The following is a 20,392-nucleotide window of genomic DNA, read 5'->3' as shown; positions in this document are numbered from 1 at the left end:
AAGAGCTGTTCTACATCAATACAAACCTGTTTCTTCACCATTGTTACAAAATAGAAACTTGTCTCTCTTGATCAAAGACTTCTAAAACTGGTTTTGACACCAGGACACATTAGCCCTCCAATAAAAGCCGACATGTTGTTCATCTACCTTAACATCACAGCATTTTGATGATGTGGTTTAAGGGTTTTGCATAGTGTCATACTCAAACTGATAACTAACGTAACTACTGCAGTGAACGTCTAGGTGAAGTTAGAGATCCAGCTTTGACTTCGGATCAGTTCAGCACCTATGCTGCAGGGTTTGTTCCTGACTGCAGCAGCTCACCAGTCAAGGAAAAATGCTCAAGTATTACATTTATGAAAAGCTGCTGGAGATGAACTACCACAGACCTGTTGGCTTTTTCTCACCACAGTAGTTGAGATTTCAGAATGCTGCTCTGTGTTTAAACCAGTGTTGATAGACAGAGGGGGAAATTGTACCGTTATAACAGATAAAGAAAATGAAGGGTTAAAAACTATACAATACTCAGCAATGTACAATATTTATCTAAAACAAGTAGGATTATTACTATACATACTGTAAATGTGTGTGTAAACACACTTTAGGGGAGACAGTTTAATAAGAGATCCTCTCTAAGTTGACTTTATTATCTATTATTAGTCTATGTATGCATAAACAGAGACGGAATGTGACTCGCTTTTTTCTGTTTGCCCTCAAAGTACAAAAAAGTGCAACGAGGCTTGAATAAATATGGAACTATTGTCATATATATAAAAAAAACTGTGTTTCATATATATATATATATATATATATATATATGAAACACAGTTTTTTATTATTATTAAGCGGACATTTTTAACACAAGAACCGTACAGCGAGCGGTAATCAGCTGTGTGTGTGTGTGTGTGTGTGTGTGTGTGTGTGTGTGTGTGTGTGTGTCCCTCAGGTTATCGTCCCACAAACAATAACAAAGAAGTAGATAGGTTTTCAGTTTCAAGGTGTATATTTAAATATCATCTATTACACATGAAGATAGAGTAGTGAACACCGGCTGAATATCTATGATCAGAATCATTATAACTGTGTTATAACTACTGTGTGAAGAATACTGCTGTTAAAAAGAACCTGATCTGTTTAAAGTGATTCAAACCAAATGTTATTGTACTTTTGTTCATATAGCAGTACTTTAAAATACAAGTGAGTAATACACTACTTTTGAATTCATTATTGAATTTGCGCATAACAATGAGATTAATGAGGGTAATGTAATGTAATGTAATGTAATTAATTACACATTGTAATCGTTGCCCAGCACTAGTATATGTATATATATATATACATATATATATATATATATATATGTATATATATATATATATATATATATGTATATATATATATATATATATATATATTTATATATATATATATGTATATATATATATATATATATATATATATATATTTATATATATATATATATATATATATGTATGTATGTATGTATGTGTGTATATATATATACAGTTGTGGTCAAAAGTTTACATACACTTGTAAAGAACATAATGTCATGGCTCTCTTGAGTTTCCAGTTATTTCTACAACTCTGATTTTTCTCTGATAGAGTGATTGGAACAGATACTTCTTTGTCACAAAAAACATTCATGAAGTTTGGTTCTTTCATGACTTTATTATGGGTTAACAGAAAAAGTGACAAAATCTGCTGGGTCAAAAATATACATACAGCAACATGAATTAGCAATTTTGGTGACTTAGAAAGTTGTGTCAATGAAATGAGCTTCATAGCATGGCCTCTTAACTTCTTGTGAGTGATTATGAGTGACTACAACTGGTGACTTCTCTGAGGCCATTTAAATAGGGCTCATTGGATACAAACGCCCACAAACGCTACAATGGGAAAGTCAAAGGAGCTCAGTGTGGATCTGAAAAAGCAAATCATTGACTTGAACAAGTCAGGAAAGTCACTTGGAGCCATTTCAAAGCAGCTGCAGGTCCCAAGAGCAACAGTGCAAACAATTGTTTGTACAGAACATGTGGACAATGCTGAAGAAACAAGTCCATGTCAGAAAGCCATCAAGTTTAACTGAACTGCACCAATTCTGTCAAGAGGAGTGGTCAAAGATTCAACGAGAAGCTTGCCAGAAGCTTGTGGATGGCTACCAAAAGCGCCTAATTGAAGTGAAAATGGCCAAGGGACATGTAACCAAATATTAGCACTGCTGTATGTATATTTTTGACCCAGCAGATTTGATCACTTTTTCTGTTAACCCATAATAAAGTCATGAAAGAACCAAACTTCATGAATGTTTTTTGTGACAAAGAAGTATCTGTTCCAATCACTCTATCAGAGAAAAATCAGAGTTGTAGAAATAACTGGAAACTCAAGAGAGCCATGACATTATGTTCTTTACAAGTGTATGTAAACTTTTGACCACAACTGTATATGTCATACCACTATGATTTAATGGGATATACCAGTGATATGAATGACATACCACTATGATGAGGAGGACTTGTGTCTGTACAAATGATTCACCCCCACCTTTGAAAAGTATTGACTTTAACTTGACCACAGCCTCAATGGACAACTCAACCTCTTCGGCCCCTTCTATGGACGCCTTTTGACTTCTGGAAAAGAAAGAGAAGTTTGTATCCTGTAACAGAAGCACCAGCAAGTGTCCACAGCAGACCAGGCCCTCTGCTGGTAAATTACAGGTACTTCTTAACTCTCACAAGCGTCACCGAAAGTGTGACTACTAATTAGAGCGTGATCATGTTTAAGATAAAGTTTAAGATATTTAGGTGCACTTTGCATGTTGACCAACAGAGAGAAGCAGAATACTAAGAGTACAGCATAGTGTGTCAGAAGTGATTCTAATGTCTATGTGGAGCAGTGGGGCGCTATTGGTCCAATTACACAATTTAATGTGTCATAAATCAATACATCGTTCCACAGATGTGTGATTTACTGTAGCTGAGCTTTTGAAACGTGTTTTATTGTCCCAGTTAAAATGAGTCTGGTGAGCAAACGTACTGTTCTGACCGTCGGCCTCCTCCTTCACCTCCTTCACCTCCTTCACCTCACTGATACACTCCGCTTCTCCTCAGTTGGGTGGCTTTAGGTAACCATTTCATAATGCCAGGTGGTGTTCCTGTGCTGGCTGGTTCCTCCAGAATCTGATGCTTCAACTAGATGTGCAGTCAATGTTGCTTTTTATACTCCAACAGGGAAGGTTGAGGTGTAATGTACTTTTTTACTGTAAGAAGTTTGTCAATACAGATATTTCCACACAACGCAGTAAATGAAACACCCGGAGAGTCCACTTCAGTTGAGATTTATTGATAGACAACAGATGGTGGGGAAGGCGAGGACGGCACAAACAATGCAGGTTGTATCTCAATGAATATATATATATATTGTCATCATACACTAAATGTAATACATGGGGAGAAAATATCTGACAAACTTATAACTGACAAGGATTAACACAATGTCCGTCACTCTAACTTAACATGAATAACTCAAGCATCAAGGCACTGCAAACATAAATGTACTAAGAGCAAGGAAACTCACATTTTCACTCAGACATACAATTGTTGCCAGAACTCATTATACGCTCTGATCAAGCCAGGCCACTCCCACTTCCTGCTCCTCCTCAGACTGTTTGTTAAACAACACAAGATATGCACTATCTGTCACATCCCATGTTGTTGAGCATTGAAACCACTGGTGGTTCTTGCCACAAGAACAAACGATGTCTGTCACATTACGATGTTGATGAGGTTTGAATCAGGGTGTTTGCAAAGTAGAGGGAACCAGTGGGTTCTTCAGTACGATGCAATGACAGTCAGAACAGACCAGTCCATTGCGGATGGAAGAATAAGTGATATCCATGAGAAGAAACATTTCATAATTATTCAAACGTACCTTTTTAGAAAACTATAATTTGTATGCAGTACTTTTACTATAGTAATATTATAGCGCACTCTCTAAAATAATTCAGAAGCTCATTTGCATTGTACACTAACAGTTTCACATGTGCCATATTTCCATTCCCATTATATCAGACTGGGGTGTCCAAACCCAGGGCCTTTGTAAAGACGTTCTGAGCATCCTCAGCCATCATGGTGAGGAAAGAATTCAAAGCGCTGTAGGTGGAGACAAAAGAGAAGCCAATTGCTGCTGGGATTCCAAATAATGGAATAAATCTAGATCCTTCCTCTGCTGCCGCTAATGCAACGGCAACCATAGATGAGGACAGTAGCTTAATGATCAGATCTTTGTTGATTTCATTTCCAGCAAAAGGGGATGTCATCACTGCTTTGAGATCATTCAAAGGCACACCTGTACTACGAGCAAGATTCTCCAGTGAAGAGATGTCAAGACCAAAAGTAACTTGGTACTGTTTGATGACCTTAACCAGGATGGATAAATCAACGGCAATAGAGAGCCCAGGAACTAGTACAGCTGCTATGCCTGCAGACAATAAAGCATACCACTTTACTTTTGACTGTAAAGCCTTTTTCTTCTGGCTGATGATCCCAAGACTGACATTGGGTAGAGCCAACAGTAGAGCATGTCTCTGGTGTGCAGGAAGTTCTTTCCTCAGGGTCTCCTCCAACAGACTGAAATCATACAGGTGGAGATCAACGCAGGACACCAGGAAGACTTGTTGAGACTTAACACCTTGTTAGTCCAGACAAAGAGAACAGAGACGATTATTTCAGATGATATCATAATAACATTAGAAAAAGCCCCAGCAGCCCTCTCCAGACCCAACACAAAGACAGGTAGACCATGTTACTTTAGATCTGAGGAGATGAGCAGTCAGGCCAACAGACCCTCATTAGTGGCTCTGCCAGTATCACATGACTCAATGTACCTGTTAGCTCTTCTGAGTTCTGTCTGCCCTTTAAATGAGGCAGTGTCTGCTTGTAACCACACTGAAAAAAAAAAATCTGTGACATTTACTTGAAAAAAGCTAGGTAACAATTTCCACACAGAAATTCTGAGTAATTTTTACTCAGGAATTCTCAAGTTAAGTTTACTTACTAGTAAGAATTGTTTTCTATCCAAAATATTCAAGTAACTTTTACTTGCAAATTTCTTCCTTAGACATAAAATGTACTTAGCCTTTGATAGTAATCTTTACTCAGACGACCTTTGCATCTAATTACAAAACCCATGTAAAATCAAGTAGGTGTTTCATGTATATTTAACTAGCTTTTCTTTACTTTTTATATTGAGAAATATTAAGTAATATTTACACAATATATCTTATCTACTACTACTCTACACAACTATTCAAATATGAATGTTGCATTTTTTTAAACTGGGCTACTTTTATTTCATAAAACTGTCTTAACATAAGTCTTCTACAAAACATGAAACAGCTTCTTTTAAACTACAGCACCGTTACTTGTTAACTGGTGACCGACACATCAATACCAACGTATATAATCTGGTTGGCATTGCCACACAAAACATTTCTAAATCAGTGCTGCCAATAAGAAATTTAAGAACACAAACGCTTAGTCATTTAACAAACACTTTTAATTTGAAACAACAGGTACTGCTTGACAACACTTGGATACACATAGATAAAGCCCATGAGCAGAAGGCAAGCCTTTGCCACACTTTGACCGTCATCAAGAACCTCTTTTCCCTCGATGACGATCGACACATCGTCAGCGGTGAAGCCTTCCTGTGTTGCACTTCCATGGATGACGAGGATCTTCATGACAAGTTAAACAGAGTCCTCTTCAAAGACATCTTTGGTGACATTCTGTCAAAAAAATGTTAATCAGAGGTCAACAGACACAGATACACATATTTTCTATAAAGTTCCTTATTATGCAAGAGTAGCTCACTAGGTTGAAGTTGCCAATTAATAGCCTACAGATACAATAATACAAAAGAATAAGATGCTCATAGAAAGACACTGGATCAGGTGGTTAGGGTAGTCTTGGGGACTATGAACAGTAAGTGTCTTTAACGTTTTCAAACAATCTGTTGATTATGTTTTACAAAAAAGAATGACACACAATTGCGTTCAGTGTTGAGGAACACATGAGATAAACTTTGAGTTTTTGATTCAACATAAACTTTTTTTAAACTGAATAAAAACTGAAGTAACTTAAATAAATAGAATCAGGTAAAATGTTTGGTTTTCAAACAGATACAGTACCAGCTTAAAGTCCCTGTTATTTGTTAAATTAAAAAGGTTTTCCCACACAGTGGCATTAATGACTTACCTACATATCAATGTACCAAGATTAGAGTTAGATATTTAGGTTGGAGAAAAGACAAGTTCATAGGGGTCAGAAAAATCATCAGAAAACCCAAAATGTTCAGAATTTACCTGGTAGTCTTTGATGAGTTCCTCTCCAGACTGATCCAAGGAACTCCATCAAGCAGCAGATGACGACATCTCTTCTGCCCTCAACATGTTGCTGTTAAACAGAAGTGAATTTATTAAAGAGAATGTAATTGCATATACAAATAGAAGTAAAATGTTAGCTATTGTCCCCCCCCCCCCCCCCCCCCCGGTATAATGTACTATTGAGCAGCACAAACTACGGCCTTCAAAATGGATCAGGGTGTTTTTCTAAGACTTCAACTGTCAAGTTAAAGCTATAACAGTACTAAGTTGATTTTACCTTGTGTCAACTGTTGAGGTCAACTTGCTGAGAGTTGACTTCCTTTAATATTCTGTGAAATATATAGAGAAATTATGTTAAAACATGAACACAACATTAAATCTGAATTTGGCTTAAATCTTCATATGGTTAGCATGTTTTATCCCCACACAAAAAAGCATCACATAAACAAGTCAACATAAGGTTAATACTGAGATACACAGCAGACCTGGTCATGTTGATCTCTGACACTAACTCAACACAGTACTGGCACCTTGTTTCATGCCCATAGCCTTCATCATCAAGGACACCGCATTGGATAGATAGAGACATACGAGACCAGATTAAAACTGATGAAAGAAATATACATTACTGTAAAAATATGTCAGAATATGATAGTGACAAAATGACTAAATAATACGTGCATTTGACTCGCTCTAAAGTCACTAATTCCACCACATAAGGGATATTTGTGAGCTCATGACCAGAGTGTGCTTCTTGCTGCTCAGCTATGACTCCCTGTCTTGTCACATTTTCCTCATTGGACCTCGGCTGCACTTGAGGATGTCCTCAAGGAGGGAAAGCGCGCTGTGTGCTTGACTCAGCTCAGCACCTGTGTGGCAGAAGTGGGCTTATTTATATAAGTGGAGTAATTTGCCCCCCAACGTCGACGGAGCGCAGCCGGTCGAGCACCGCGTCCTCAGGCTAACAACTTTCCCAGGGAGAACCCTGTAACAAAACATAGCGGTGAGCCATGACAATGCTGTCCCAGGTTAGCTAGCATGATAGCCTAACTAGCTAGCACGCTAAACTGACCAGTTCACTCTTCAGTATTCACAACTCAAACACAGACTTGACCGAAGGCTCAACAGCAACGTAGAACATGAATTAAACATATTACCTACCCTAATGGCTCCCGTCCATGAAGTTTCTCTCCTCAGGTGAAACTCAGCCGTCCTTGTCCAGGTTCTGCTGTTCCGTTGTCTCGCTGAAGAAAAGAGCGCTAAATCTCCTCTGACGTCACCCCCTGAGTACACGCATTACCCAAGTACATTTTACTTTGTTGTGTCATGTTGTACTTCAATACAGTAGTTTAGTAGATATTACTTGGTGTGAATGATAACATTTACTTATAAAAATGAGGATACATAATTACAAACGAACACCAAGTAACATATTAAGTAAAAGGTGATATTTTAAAGTAAAAGCACTGAAATGGTAATTTCTTGTACATTTTATAAAAATAATTGAGGTAGTAATTACAGGGCCAAAAAGTCTTTTTTTTCAGTGCATTGTCATTTAGAGTTGTAGGCATTTGTGATCTTCCCCTTTAACCTCAGACTTACCTTGGATGCAGTTTTCCCTGATTTTGTTCAGAGTCTTTTCTGTGTTGAACGCTGACCGCTGACGTCTTTCTTCGTCACGTAGGTCATGGTCAATCTTTGAGCGAACAAAGTAGAACTTTTTCCCCATTCTTTGAATCTCTTCAGCGAGCTTCACATCATTTTCTCTGAAGCGAGTGGCTGAGATGATGATGAAGAAGTCAAACCTTTCGAATTCAACAAGCTCCAGGTACTTGTCAGCTGGAAATTTGGGGGTGCCAATACCAGGAAGATCCCATAATACAACATTCTGATGGTGTGGATGGGGGTATGGTGTAACCTCTGAGGTGGTTTCTACAACACCAGTGGGGGCAGCTCCCTCATCCCCGTCTGCTAAGCCTCTAAAGGCATTAACAAAGGTGGATTTACCAGAGCCGGACTCTCCTGTGATGCCAATATTTACTGGAATATTATTCTGCTCATCCAAATAAGTCTGGATCTTTGCAGCTGCTTCGGCAGGTCCACCGGTTTGCAGAACTTCTTTAACTTCTTCTCCAAAATCATCCATAGCTCTCCCTGAAAAATAAAGAAATACAGAAATCATTGTACTATTTTGTTGAGGGGAATTGCAGTAAATATACACTCAAAAAAAGTGAATATTATAATAAACACAATTAAGAGATTGCATTGAATTAAATGTATTTTTCTAAATGACAAACATTCCCTCAATAACATTGTGATTTCATTGCATACGACCACAATCACAAGTAGGACAGTGCAAAGTGTGTTACATAGAACAAAGCTGCAGCAAAGAGAAGTCACCAATTTTGACTGAATATTGAACAAATCTAACTTCAACAGTCTTAAACAAAACACAGTAAGACACTGAATGAAGTGCATTGTGTACCTGTGAATGTGTTACTGCCCCTGAAAAAGGGGGATAAATAATCACCAGATGATGTGATGGTTTTTCCTCAGAGCTGTACTGCAATCGTTTGTACAAAACTACACTCATTGACACAGGAAGAGATTCACAGGAGGGTAGAGAGTGCAAACCCTAAAGTAAAAGTGAATATGTGGCATGTCTTTCTCTCTGTAAAACAGAATCATCTGCAAAAGAGCTGTTCTACATCAATACAAACCTGTTTCTTCACCATTGTTACAAAATAGAAACTTGTCTCTCTTGATCAAAGACTTCTAAAACTGGTTTTGCCACCAGGACACATCAGCCCTCCAATAAAAGCAGACATGTTGTTCATCTACCTTAACATCACAGCATTTTGATGATGTGGTTTAAGGGTTTTGCATAGTGTCATACTCAAACTGAAACTATATAGAGTACTTTATTAATTATAACAGTTGCCCAAAACAATAAAGTGCTCAAAATTATACCTAGAAATAAAAACAATTTAGCAGATAATACCTTAAATAAGGGAGGATTATTACTGTACATGCCGTATGTGTGTATATGTATGTATTAGCGTGGAGCATCGTGGAGCGTACTCCACGATGTAGCTCAAAATGTGGACATCTTGTCCAAGTTCAGCAGGTTTCTCCCAGCGGACTGATATCTCACTTGAGTTTGGTTCAACCCGAGGTTTTCCAGGAGGGCTGCAAGGTAAGGTTTTAATGGAACCACTGACTTCATTGGCTGGCCCAACACCTGCTGAGGTCACTGCTCTGCATCTGAACACATACTCTGTGTTAGGACTCAGATCGCTCACTGTGACTTCTTCATCTTTGGATGCTGTCTTCTGTTTCCATCCATCCTCTCCACTGACACAGTACTCAACAGAGTAGGAGGTGATGTTCTCTGCTCCAAATTTGGGTGGAGAAATCTTCAGCGTCACACTGTTGTGGTTTATGTCACTTACTGTTCCTGTTTCAGGCTTTGAAGGTGGCTCAAAGTTCTCACTGACAGAAAAGCCGTCTTTATAAAGGTAGATGCTTGAACCTTTCTGTGCCTCATTTGTTAATCCTAAAGTCAAGAACTTAATGTTCTTGTTCTCCTTGTTGGCCTCTGCAAAATCACTGAAGAGCTTTGCTTTATGCCTCATTGCTTCTGCGACTTCTTTTGAGGCGTACCATTGTTCCTTCTCTACATCTTGAGTGTGAGCATCTTGAGAGTTGCCTGGTGTTTGTCTTAAGTAGTTTGATAAGGTTGAGAGGTACGATTCAGCACTTCCCAGTGAGGTGAAGACAAAACACACCACATGTTCTGCACTGAGATCAAGATCATTTTGAGATGAAACAATCTTTGTGTTTTTCATCATGTTGGTGAAAGACTTTAACGTGTTGATTTCTCTCTCTTTACAGTCCATCTACTCGTTCAGTTTGTTGCTGTTGAAGGGAGAAGAATGTCTTTTCTTCAGAATCTCTGCGAGCACAGCCTCCTCTTCTCCTCCTCCTCGGATTGATGGAAGTTTCTTTGCCAAAGTTCGTTGGAGTTCCAGTCTGAACTCAGAGCACATCTCTTTAAAAGTTTTAATCTTTTTGCTAATCTGTGGGAACTGATGTGCAGTGGTGGTTCTCAATGCGTCATTGCACCTCATTTCCAGCTCACTGAAGTCCTCAAGGACACTCTGGGATTCTTGAACTAATCTTATACTTATCTGACGTACAAGTTTAGCAGCAGAAGAATCTAAACTTGTCAGTGGCAACAGCCACACCTTCATTGGTACGGCGTTTTCTCCGTTGGCTCCCAACAGTCCTGGCAGACGTTGGTAGACTTCTACTGCATCCTGAAAGGACACTGGATTCTTTTCAAGAGAAAAGTCTCCATGGAATTTGCAGGAGAATTTCTCAACATTTTCTCTGTCCTTGTCTTCCATCTTCAGGGAACCTTCACCTTCAATCGAAATGCAGGGAATCTTCTTGATCATCACCTTCAAGTTACCCTGGATGTCTTGATGATCTTCCTTTTCAGATACCTCACGGTCAAAGACAAAGAAGGCTTGTGCCCTATAAAGAATAGCTGTGACTACATGTGTTGCTATTCCTTTATCAAACACATACGGATGCTTCACATTGCCTCTTCCAAGTTGATTCATGGACAGTTCTTTAACCTTTGTGGTAGTTTTGTAGGTCAGTGTTACTCTGGCCTGATTTCTGGAAGTCTGACTGTCGTTCAGATATTTGGCCGATCCTCCAACCTCCACCAGTCCACTTAAGAAACTGGCCTTTACTGATGCTTCAACATTTAGTGCTGAAGATTTATCTGCAATAGATTCAGATGCGACTATCTCAAAACCATTATATTTCTGTGGTCTTTCATCAATATGACTTTTCAGCTCCTCACGGTCCCACAATCCCAACCTGATCCTGTTGACACCCAGGTATGTTCCTCTGGTACAGAGACAGCCTGTGACCACTAGGACTGTGAGGAGGTGGTCTCAGGAGGCTAAGGACGCCCTGCAGGACTGCTTTGAGTCAACGGATTGGGATGTGTTGTGTGGACCACATGGGGAGGACATCAACAGCATGACGGACTGTATCACAGAATACATAAAATTCTGTGAACACACTACCATTCCATCCCGGACTGTACACTGCTTCCCTAACAACAAGCCATGGATCACCAGCGACCTGAAAGCACTTCTTAATAAGAAGAAAGCTGCTTTCAGGTCTGGGGACAGGGACGAGCTCAGGAGAGTCCAGCGTGACCTGAAGGTGAAGATCAGGGAGTGCAAGGACACCTACAGGAGGAAGCTGGAGGCCAAACTCCAGCAGAACAATGTGAGGGAGGTGTGGACCGGGATGAAGCTGATTACTGGCTTCAAGGTTGGAGGGAGACAACCAGGGGGCTCCCTGGAGAGGGCCAACGAGCTAAACTCTTTCTTCAATAGATTTAGCTCACAGCCCTCATCTGTCTCCTCAACACACCTCACCTCACAAACACCTCGGCTGCCTCCTCCCCTCCCCCCTCTGTCCCCCCTGGTGAGCGGCACGGACAATGAGCCCTCTACTTCAAAGGGCTCTTCCACCACCGACACCATGACCACCCCCCCCCCCCCTCTCTGTGACGACTGGCCAGGTTAGAAGACAGCTGGAGAGACTCCACCAAGGAAAGGCTGAGGGACCTGATGGCATCAGCCCCAGGGTCCTGAAGACCTGCGCCATCCAGCTGTCTGATGTCCTACAACACCTCTACAACCTGAGCCTGAAACAGGAGGAAGTCCCGGTGCTGTGGAAGACGTCGTGCCTGGTTCCTGTTCCTAAGAAGACGACACCATCTGGCCTCAATGACTACCGACCAGTTGCCCTCACATCCCATGTGATGAAGGTGCTGGAGAGGCTGGTCTTGGCCCACCTCCGACCGCAGGTGAAATCATCACTGGACCCTCTGCAATTTGCATACCAGCCTCATGTGTTAGTGGACGACGCCATCATCTACCTGCTGCAACGAGCTCAGTCGCACCTGGATGGAACCGGTGGCTCTGTGAGAATCACTTTCTTTGACTTCTCCAGTGCATTTAACACCATCCAACCACTGCTGCTGAGTGAGAAGCTGCGGGAGGTGGGGGTTAACGCGTCCACTGTCTCCTGGATCACTGACTACCTCACAGGCAGACCACAGTTTGTCCCACTGGACCGTGTGCTGTCTGATACGGTGGTCAGTGATACTGGAGCCCCACAGGGAACTGTTCTGTCTCCCTTCCTGTTCACCTTGTACACCACTGACTTCCAGTACAACTCGGGGTCATGCCATCTGCAGAAGTTCTCTGATGACTCTGCAGTGGTCGGGTGTATAAGGGACGGACGGGAGGAGGAGTACAGGGCAGTAGTGGAGGACTTTGTGGAGTGGGCCGGTAGAAATCACCTGCTTCTGAACGTGGCCAAGACCAGAGAGATGGTGGTCGACTTCGGGAGGAGGACGACGGCTCCACAGCCACTGAGAGTTCTGGGAGAGGACGTGGACATGGTGAAGGAGTACAAGTACCTGGGTGTCTCCATCGACAGCAGACTGAGCTGGAAGGCCAACATCAACGCTGTGTACAAGAAGGGGATGAGTCGACTCTTTTTCTTGAGGAAACTTGGATCCTTCAATGTGTGCAGCAAGATGTTGGAGATGTTCTACCAGTCTGTTGTGGCCAGTGCACTGTACTTCGCCGTAGTCTGCTGGGGGAGCAGCATTGGAGCCGGAGACACCAACAGACTTAACAAACTGGTTAAGAAGGCCGGCTCCATCATCGGCTGTAAACAAGACTATCTGGAACAGGTGGTGGAGAGGAGGACACTGAAGAAACTATCATCCATATTGGATAACCAGGACCACCCTCTCCACCACCTACTGCAGGGACAGCGGAGCACTTTCTCCAACAGAATGATCCAGCTCCGCTGTCATAAGGACAGGTACAGGAGAACGTTCCTGCCTACTGCTATAAGACTGTACAATAAATCACCTCGGGCCAAATCAAATCGTTAAACCTCTGCACTACTGTTTATTTAGTTGATTTAATATTATTCTGTTCTATTCACTGTGTATATAGTGTGCATTTTTTATATAACATCTTTACTATATTATAACTGTATATATTGTGACATGTGTATTTTTCTTGTATTTTTCTTTTTCTTTTTATATAATATTAAGATTTTTTACCTGTGACCTATTGCTGCTCTGTAACCTATTGCTGCGTGTAACAAAATAATTTCCCCTCGCGGGATCAATAAAGTTAGTATCTATCTATCTATCTATCTATCTATCAATGTCATTCCTGCAAAAGAACAAACAAAAATCTGATTCAGCTTCCAGAACCAACCAGACAGGAGAAGGTGTTTTTTTAAAAGATCTGAGATGAAACATTGTTGAATATGACTTTAAATACAGAACGTTTGGTTGTAATGCATTAAGTATCTTTACATCTCAATCCTTACCAGGGACGAGTGAGTCTTTGCGGCAGTCGTACAACATGCCGTACAACATTAAGTTACGTTTCATAACAGTTTTTAACCCAAACCACGATCTTTACTTCAACCTAACCAGGTAGTTTTGTTCCCTAAACATGACCAAGTGTGGTGCTGGGCGGTATGACCAAAAGTCATTTTTCAAAAATCTGGTAGTTTCACAGTATTTTCCGGTATTTAATTTTTTTTTGCATGAGTGGCCTTTTATATATGTTTATTGTGACTTATTCTACAGCCAGGAGTAAATAGAATATTTAAAAAACATACTTATCTCATGTGTAAACTGAAGGCTTAAAATACTATTTGGTTTGCTTGGCCCCACAAAACTATACAACATACAAGAAAGATCTGAATTAATGCAGAATGTTAATACTTCTTATTGTACAAACTCCAACATAGTAACAAAACAAGAGCTTAAAAATAATGAATTAGATATGCCAACAATTAAATTAAATGTGGCTTCATTTAATTTAAGATAGTTGTATAAGCGATATTAGGTGACCACAGGTCTGTTGTTGTAGACACAACAGGGTTAAAGGTAGGGTCTGTAATCTTTTTCAAAAACATTTTGATATTTTTAGATAATAGATGCTGACAGCAATCAATTAATGAAAAATCAGGTATCTCTGGCTGTCGCAGGACCGTAGTAAGGCTGTCCAATCGTTTCATTCTGAATGTATAAAGAGATTAAAAAAGGCTGCAAAAGACTCAAAAAGACAAAAAAAAAAATCAAAATAACCCCAAAAGAGATGCAAAAGCAAAAGGACGACAAAAATACGCAAAACTTCTACAAAGAGACTCAAACTATACCACAAGCAGATGCAAAACTAATACAAAGAGATTTAAAATGACTACAAAATACTGAAGACTACAAAGAGAAAGAAATCAACAACAAAGAGACGGAAAATGACTCCAAAGAGACGCATGACTACACTGTGAATATAAATGTATTCCTCAATAGACTATTCCATTTATTCCACACACTCTTGCTTTGCTTTACTAACCAGACTACAACCTCTACACATATTGTCCTCATCAAATCAACCTGTATAGACTCTGTGAGTTTGTTGTCTAGTTGTTGTTTATTACCACGTGTCTTTGGTAAATATCTCTCTGCTGTTCTGATATATCTTTGTTGTCTTTATATCCATATTAATATTTTTGTCAGGATTTAAACCTGTACAATGCTTCCCTCTAGTGGCTGCTCAACACACTGCTTCAAACACTTCCTTCTTCTACAACTATTGCTGCTGCTTCTACTGCTTCAAGTAAAATCAAACCAACTCTATTATAGAATAAATGTGACTACATGTGTTGTGCTTGAAGCCGATGTAAAAGTCATTATCACAGGACATTTATTCTTGCAAGAAGGAGACAGAGTTGAAACACATACAAGTCATGTATCAAGCCTCTGAGTCTCTGATATTTATACTTTGGATAACACACAAGTGCGCTGACACAGAGTCATTTGCATAAAGCTACCTGGCATGTCTTGAACTCGTTCTTCTCCCCTTCCGCACAAGCAAACGTCATCTTGACGTTTAGTAAGATATACAATCGCCCCTTACAGAAGGTCACAGTGACTGCTAAACGAGGAACATCTGAGGAACATCTGAGATAGCAAGTGTGAAGAGAGTTCACACAGGAGCCACAGACTTCACGGAGTATTGTGTGTTAAACAATAAGAACTGATCATTCTAAAAGTTATTTTTCTCTAACAGTTGCTAATCCTTTATCAAAGACATACGGATGCTTCACATTGCCTCTTCCAATATGATTCATGGACACTTTGTGGTAGCTCATTGATATTAATATTAACATAACCAACTGGGCCTTTTATATATGTGTATGTATATATATATATATATATATATATATATATATGTATATATATATATATATATATAACCCTAACCCATATATATATATATATATATATATATATATATATATATATAGGTTTATATATGTCCATACATTAGTATAGCGCTCAGTGTGGTAGCAGTCCACGTTACTGTGTATTAGAAGTGTGTTTGGTGTTGTCAGCCGAGACCTAAAGCTAAAATTACCTCTGTATGATAAAGTACATGAGCTGCTGGTTGATTAAAGAGACTGAGGAGACATTTGTAGTCATCAGACAAAGAGGATCATGAAACTCTCTTCGGACCCTTCGGACCCTGTGTTTTCTCCCCTCTGAAACAGCCTCGTTCTGAACTGTTGCCACCAGCCAGATCACCTTAAACAGCGTCCAGCCTGGAACCTGCAAACAGCCTTCACCACCATTCCTCCGCTGTCAGTCTTCCCTCCCATCCTTCAGGTAACATCTCATGGTCTTATGAGTACAAGCTAACATTGCACCTGTGTATTATTTTGGTTGCTTGCACTAGCAGGTGAATCAGCCATTTGTTTTATCAGATCTCAAACCAGGACTCATTTTATTATTAAAGCACATAATTTATTGTTTCAGTTGCAATGAGTGTGCATGTGTTAAGGTGGTGAGTTCCCAAAATGTATTGAGCTGGTGACCAGCTTCCAGCTCAAGCTAGATTTCCCAGTAGGGAGGGATTCAAAACGACCACAAACAGATGAAAGAACAGCTACAAAGTGAGTAAATATGACCACAAAAAGAAGAAAAAGACTAAGGTTACATCCACACGACGTTTCAGCCATCGTTTCCAAAATGATCTCCGTCCATATTACACGCCTGGAAACGAATATCACGTGACTCTTCACGTTCACTGGGCATGCGCTGATGTAAACAGGAAGTAGATTGTCGTATTTTGTAACTAAGCAACCAGAGTAATAAAGTAGTCTTTAATGATCGTAAGTATGTGTTTGATACTTAAGATCTTCTCTCAAATCTTCCTCTATAAACTCAAACAGATACAGTTCGTGGAAAGTTTTATACGTTTTATTATTCAGACTTAACGTTGGTCTCTCTCTCTCTCTCTCTCTCTCTCTCTCTCTCTCTCTCTCTCTCTCTCTCTCTCTCTCTCTCTCTCTCTCTCTCTCTCTCTCTCTCTCTCTCTCTCTCTCTCTCTCCGCTCACCGATCGCTACAATAACAGCTGTTTCCTCCGCAGACATGCAGACTTTAACTGGACAACAGCTGCTAGTAAAGACAACAAGGTCAGCAATGCCTGTAATCAGTTGTCAGTTAACCTGGCAGTCGATCGCGGGTGTTACGTCATCGTTTCCAAACGTATGCGTTTCCGTTCGTCCACACGAATACGCTACCCGGAGTTTCCAAAGTTATCCGGCTTCGGGATCGTATCTAAACTCCTCCGTCTACCGTGCTCCAAAACGCCGGCGTAGTGCGGACGCTCAGTGTGACCGTAGCAAAACATATGCGTTTCCAAACGAAAACGGAGTAGTGTGGATGTACTCTCAGTGACTCAAAATGACTTCAAAGAATCTCAAAACGACCACAAAAGAGATGCAAAAGCAAAACAGATACAGACTCAAAAAAACACAAAAAGATGAAAAACGACGACAAAGTGATTCAATATGAATAAAAAAAAGAAGAAGACTAGGAAGTGACTTAAAACAATAACAAAGACTCAAAGCGACAACACAAAGATTCAAAACAACTACAAAGACTCAAAGCGACTACACAAAGATTCAAAACAACTACAAAGATTCAAAGCGACTACACAAAGATTCAAAACAACTACAAAGATTCAAAGCGACTACACAAAGATTCAAAACAACTACAAAGCGCCTCAAAAACGATTAAAAAGTGACTCAAAAGACCTACAAAGAGAATTGGTAGGGTATGGACATATACCTACCAATATTTTGGGAGGACCGAATTGTCGCTAGCAATATTTGAATAAACTTCTTACATAAAGTTTGCGTTATCTTTGAAGTGAAACACGCACACAGATTCAAAATGACTACAGGGACTCTCTCTGTCTCTCTGTCTGTCTTCCTGTCTTTCTGTAGTGTGTGGTGGAAATGATTATACCTGCTGTACTGTGAGTCTTTCAAGGTGCTGAAATAAAGAATACTATGAAACAGAACTCGTCTTTGTGAGATGTGTTCTCTGTGCAGAGAAGGTTCAATGAGTGCAGGCAGTCTGCATCACAAAGAACAACTCATCAACCGATGAGTTGGATATTCAAGCACACATGCAAACGAGGTGGTGGCTCTACATTTCCCTTTGACACACAAGATGTCTGCACCGAGACCAAACCACCGTCAGAGCGGACAAGAGGAGGGGGGGGGGTGCTCCGTCTGATGCTATTACCTTATAAGGAGCTGTTTTAAGGGCACAGCGCTCAGTTACTTGGAACTGAGCGCTGTGCCCTTAAAACGAAACAGAGCACTACAATTGCCAAAGCAGTATCACAATAATTATGAGACATAATTATGAACATTTAATGATGATAAGACAGGATTATGAACATGTTTCCTGTCACATTCTGTCTGTCTGTCTGTAAAACGAGTGAAACTGATTTAAACAAAACTCAAACTTGGAGCCAAATTGAGCAAAGTGTGTTTTCTATATTCTCAAAGATGTACTACAAAAACAATAAACACAAGCAAATAATTCTAAAATTAAATCATGCAATTATGTTTATAAAAGTAAAATATAAAATGTTTTAAAAACTGTGGACTAAAAGATCAGAGTGTTCAGCAACTTACCTCTCAGTTTGTCTCTGATCGGGAGTGAAGGAAGAGATCTGCTTCAGTTCACTCTGTAGCTCCTTTACACACACACACACACACACACACACACACACACACACACACACACACACACACACACACACACACACACACACACACACTTCCAATAAATCAGACCATTTACAAGAAACCCCATCCAGCGAAAAAGAAAGTAAAAGTAAATCTGTTGCATGTTTGCTCTCTATAAAACATATATATATATATATATATTGATACAGGTTGATATATATATATATATATATATATATATATATAGATACAGGTTGATATATATATATATATATATATATATATATATATATATATATATATATATATATCATAGTGTCATACTCAAACTGATAACTAACGTAACTACTGCAGTGAACGTCTAGGTGAAGTTAGAGATCCAGCTTTGACTTCGGATCAGTTCAGCACCTATGCTGCAGGGTTTGGTCCTGACTGCAGCAGCTCACCAGTCAAGGAAAAATGCTCAAGTATTACATTTATGAAAAGCTGCTGGAGATGAACTACCACAGACCTGTTGGCTTTTTCTCACCACAGTAGTTGAGATTTCAGAATGCTGCTCTGTGTTTAAACCAGTGTTGATAGACAGAGGGGGAAATTGTACCGTTATAACAGATAAAGAAAATGAAGGGTTAAAAACTATACAATACTCAGCAATGTACAATATTTATCTAAAACAAGTAGGATTATTACTATACATACTGTAAATGTGTGTGTAAACACACTTTAGGGGAGACAGTTTAATAAGAGATCCTCTCTAAGTTGACTTTATTATCTATTATTAGTCTATGTATGCATAAACAGAGACGGAATGTGACTCGCTTTTTTCTGTTTGCCCTCAAAGTACAAAAAAGTGCAACGAGGCTTGAATAAATATGGAACTATTGTCATATATATAAAAAAAACTGTGTTTCATATATATATATATATATATATGAAACACAGTTTTTTATTATTATTAAGCGGACATTTTTAACACAAGAACCGTACAGCGAGCGGTAATCAGCTGTGTGTGTGTGTGTGTGTGTGTGTGTGTGTGTGTGTGTGTGTGTGTGTGTGTGTGTCCCTCAGGTTATCGTCCCACAAACAATAACAAAGAAGTAGATAGGTTTTCAGTTTCAAGGTGTATATTTAAATATCATCTATTACACATGAAGATAGAGTAGTGAACACCGGCTGAATATCTATGATCAGAATCATTATAACTGTGTTATAACTACTGTGTGAAGAATACTGCTGTTAAAAAGAACCTGATCTGTTTAAAGTGATTCAAACCAAATGTTATTGTACTTTTGTTCATATAGCAGTACTTTAAAATACAAGTGCACAATACACTACTTTTGAATTCATTATTGAATTTGCGCATAACAATGAGATTAATGAGGGTAATGTAATGTAATGTAATGTAATTAATTACACATTGTAATCGTTGCCCAGCACTAGTATATATATATATATATATATATATATATATATATATATATATATATATATATATATATATATATATATATATATATGTATGTATGTGTGTATATATATGTGTGTATGTGTGTATATATATGTGTGTATATATATATATATGTCATACCACTATGATTTAATGGGATATACCAGTGATATGAATGACATACCACTATGATGAGGAGGACTTGTGTCTGTACAAATGATTCACCCCCACCTTTGAAAAGTATTGACTTTAACTTGACCACAGCCTCAATGGACAACTCAACCTCTTCGGCCCCTTCTATGGACTCCTTTTGACTTCTGGAAAAGAAAGAGAAGTTTGTATCCTGTAACAGAAGCACCA

General features: G+C 39.3%; 1 protein-coding gene across 3 annotated transcripts; it reads right to left on the bottom strand.

The window, feature by feature from the left end:
• Positions 1-3,339: 3,339 nt before the first annotated feature.
• LOC137884336 (interferon-inducible GTPase 5-like) lies at positions 3,340-18,632 on the bottom strand. 3 transcript variants are annotated; one of them, XR_011104728.1, is made up of 6 exons: positions 18,532-18,631; positions 8,006-8,557; positions 7,565-7,686; positions 6,681-7,272; positions 6,383-6,473; positions 5,557-5,806 (listed from the first exon to the last, which is right to left on the bottom strand). XR_011104728.1 is itself a non-coding variant. In XM_068726114.1 (3 exons), the coding sequence occupies exons 2-3, from the start codon at positions 8,547-8,549 to the stop codon at positions 4,085-4,087; spliced, it is 1,167 nt and encodes a 388-aa protein (XP_068582215.1). In that variant the 5' UTR covers positions 8,550-8,557; positions 18,532-18,632; the 3' UTR covers positions 3,340-4,084. The 3 variants fall into 3 exon arrangements, 1 of the variants encoding a protein (XP_068582215.1); XR_011104727.1 differs by having other exon boundaries at positions 6,681-6,732; XM_068726114.1 differs by lacking the exons at positions 5,557-5,806; positions 6,383-6,473; positions 6,681-7,272; positions 7,565-7,686 and adding an exon at positions 3,340-4,707 and having other exon boundaries at positions 18,532-18,632.
• Positions 18,633-20,392: the final 1,760 nt, after the last annotated feature.

This window comes from Cebidichthys violaceus, unplaced genomic scaffold (assembly GCF_023349555.1).
Source record: "Cebidichthys violaceus isolate CVI_PGR_0920_01 unplaced genomic scaffold, fCebVio1.0.p SCAF_38, whole genome shotgun sequence".
Lineage (NCBI taxonomy): Eukaryota > Metazoa > Chordata > Actinopteri > Perciformes > Stichaeidae > Cebidichthys > Cebidichthys violaceus.
This window is presented reverse-complemented; position numbering and strand designations above follow the sequence as displayed.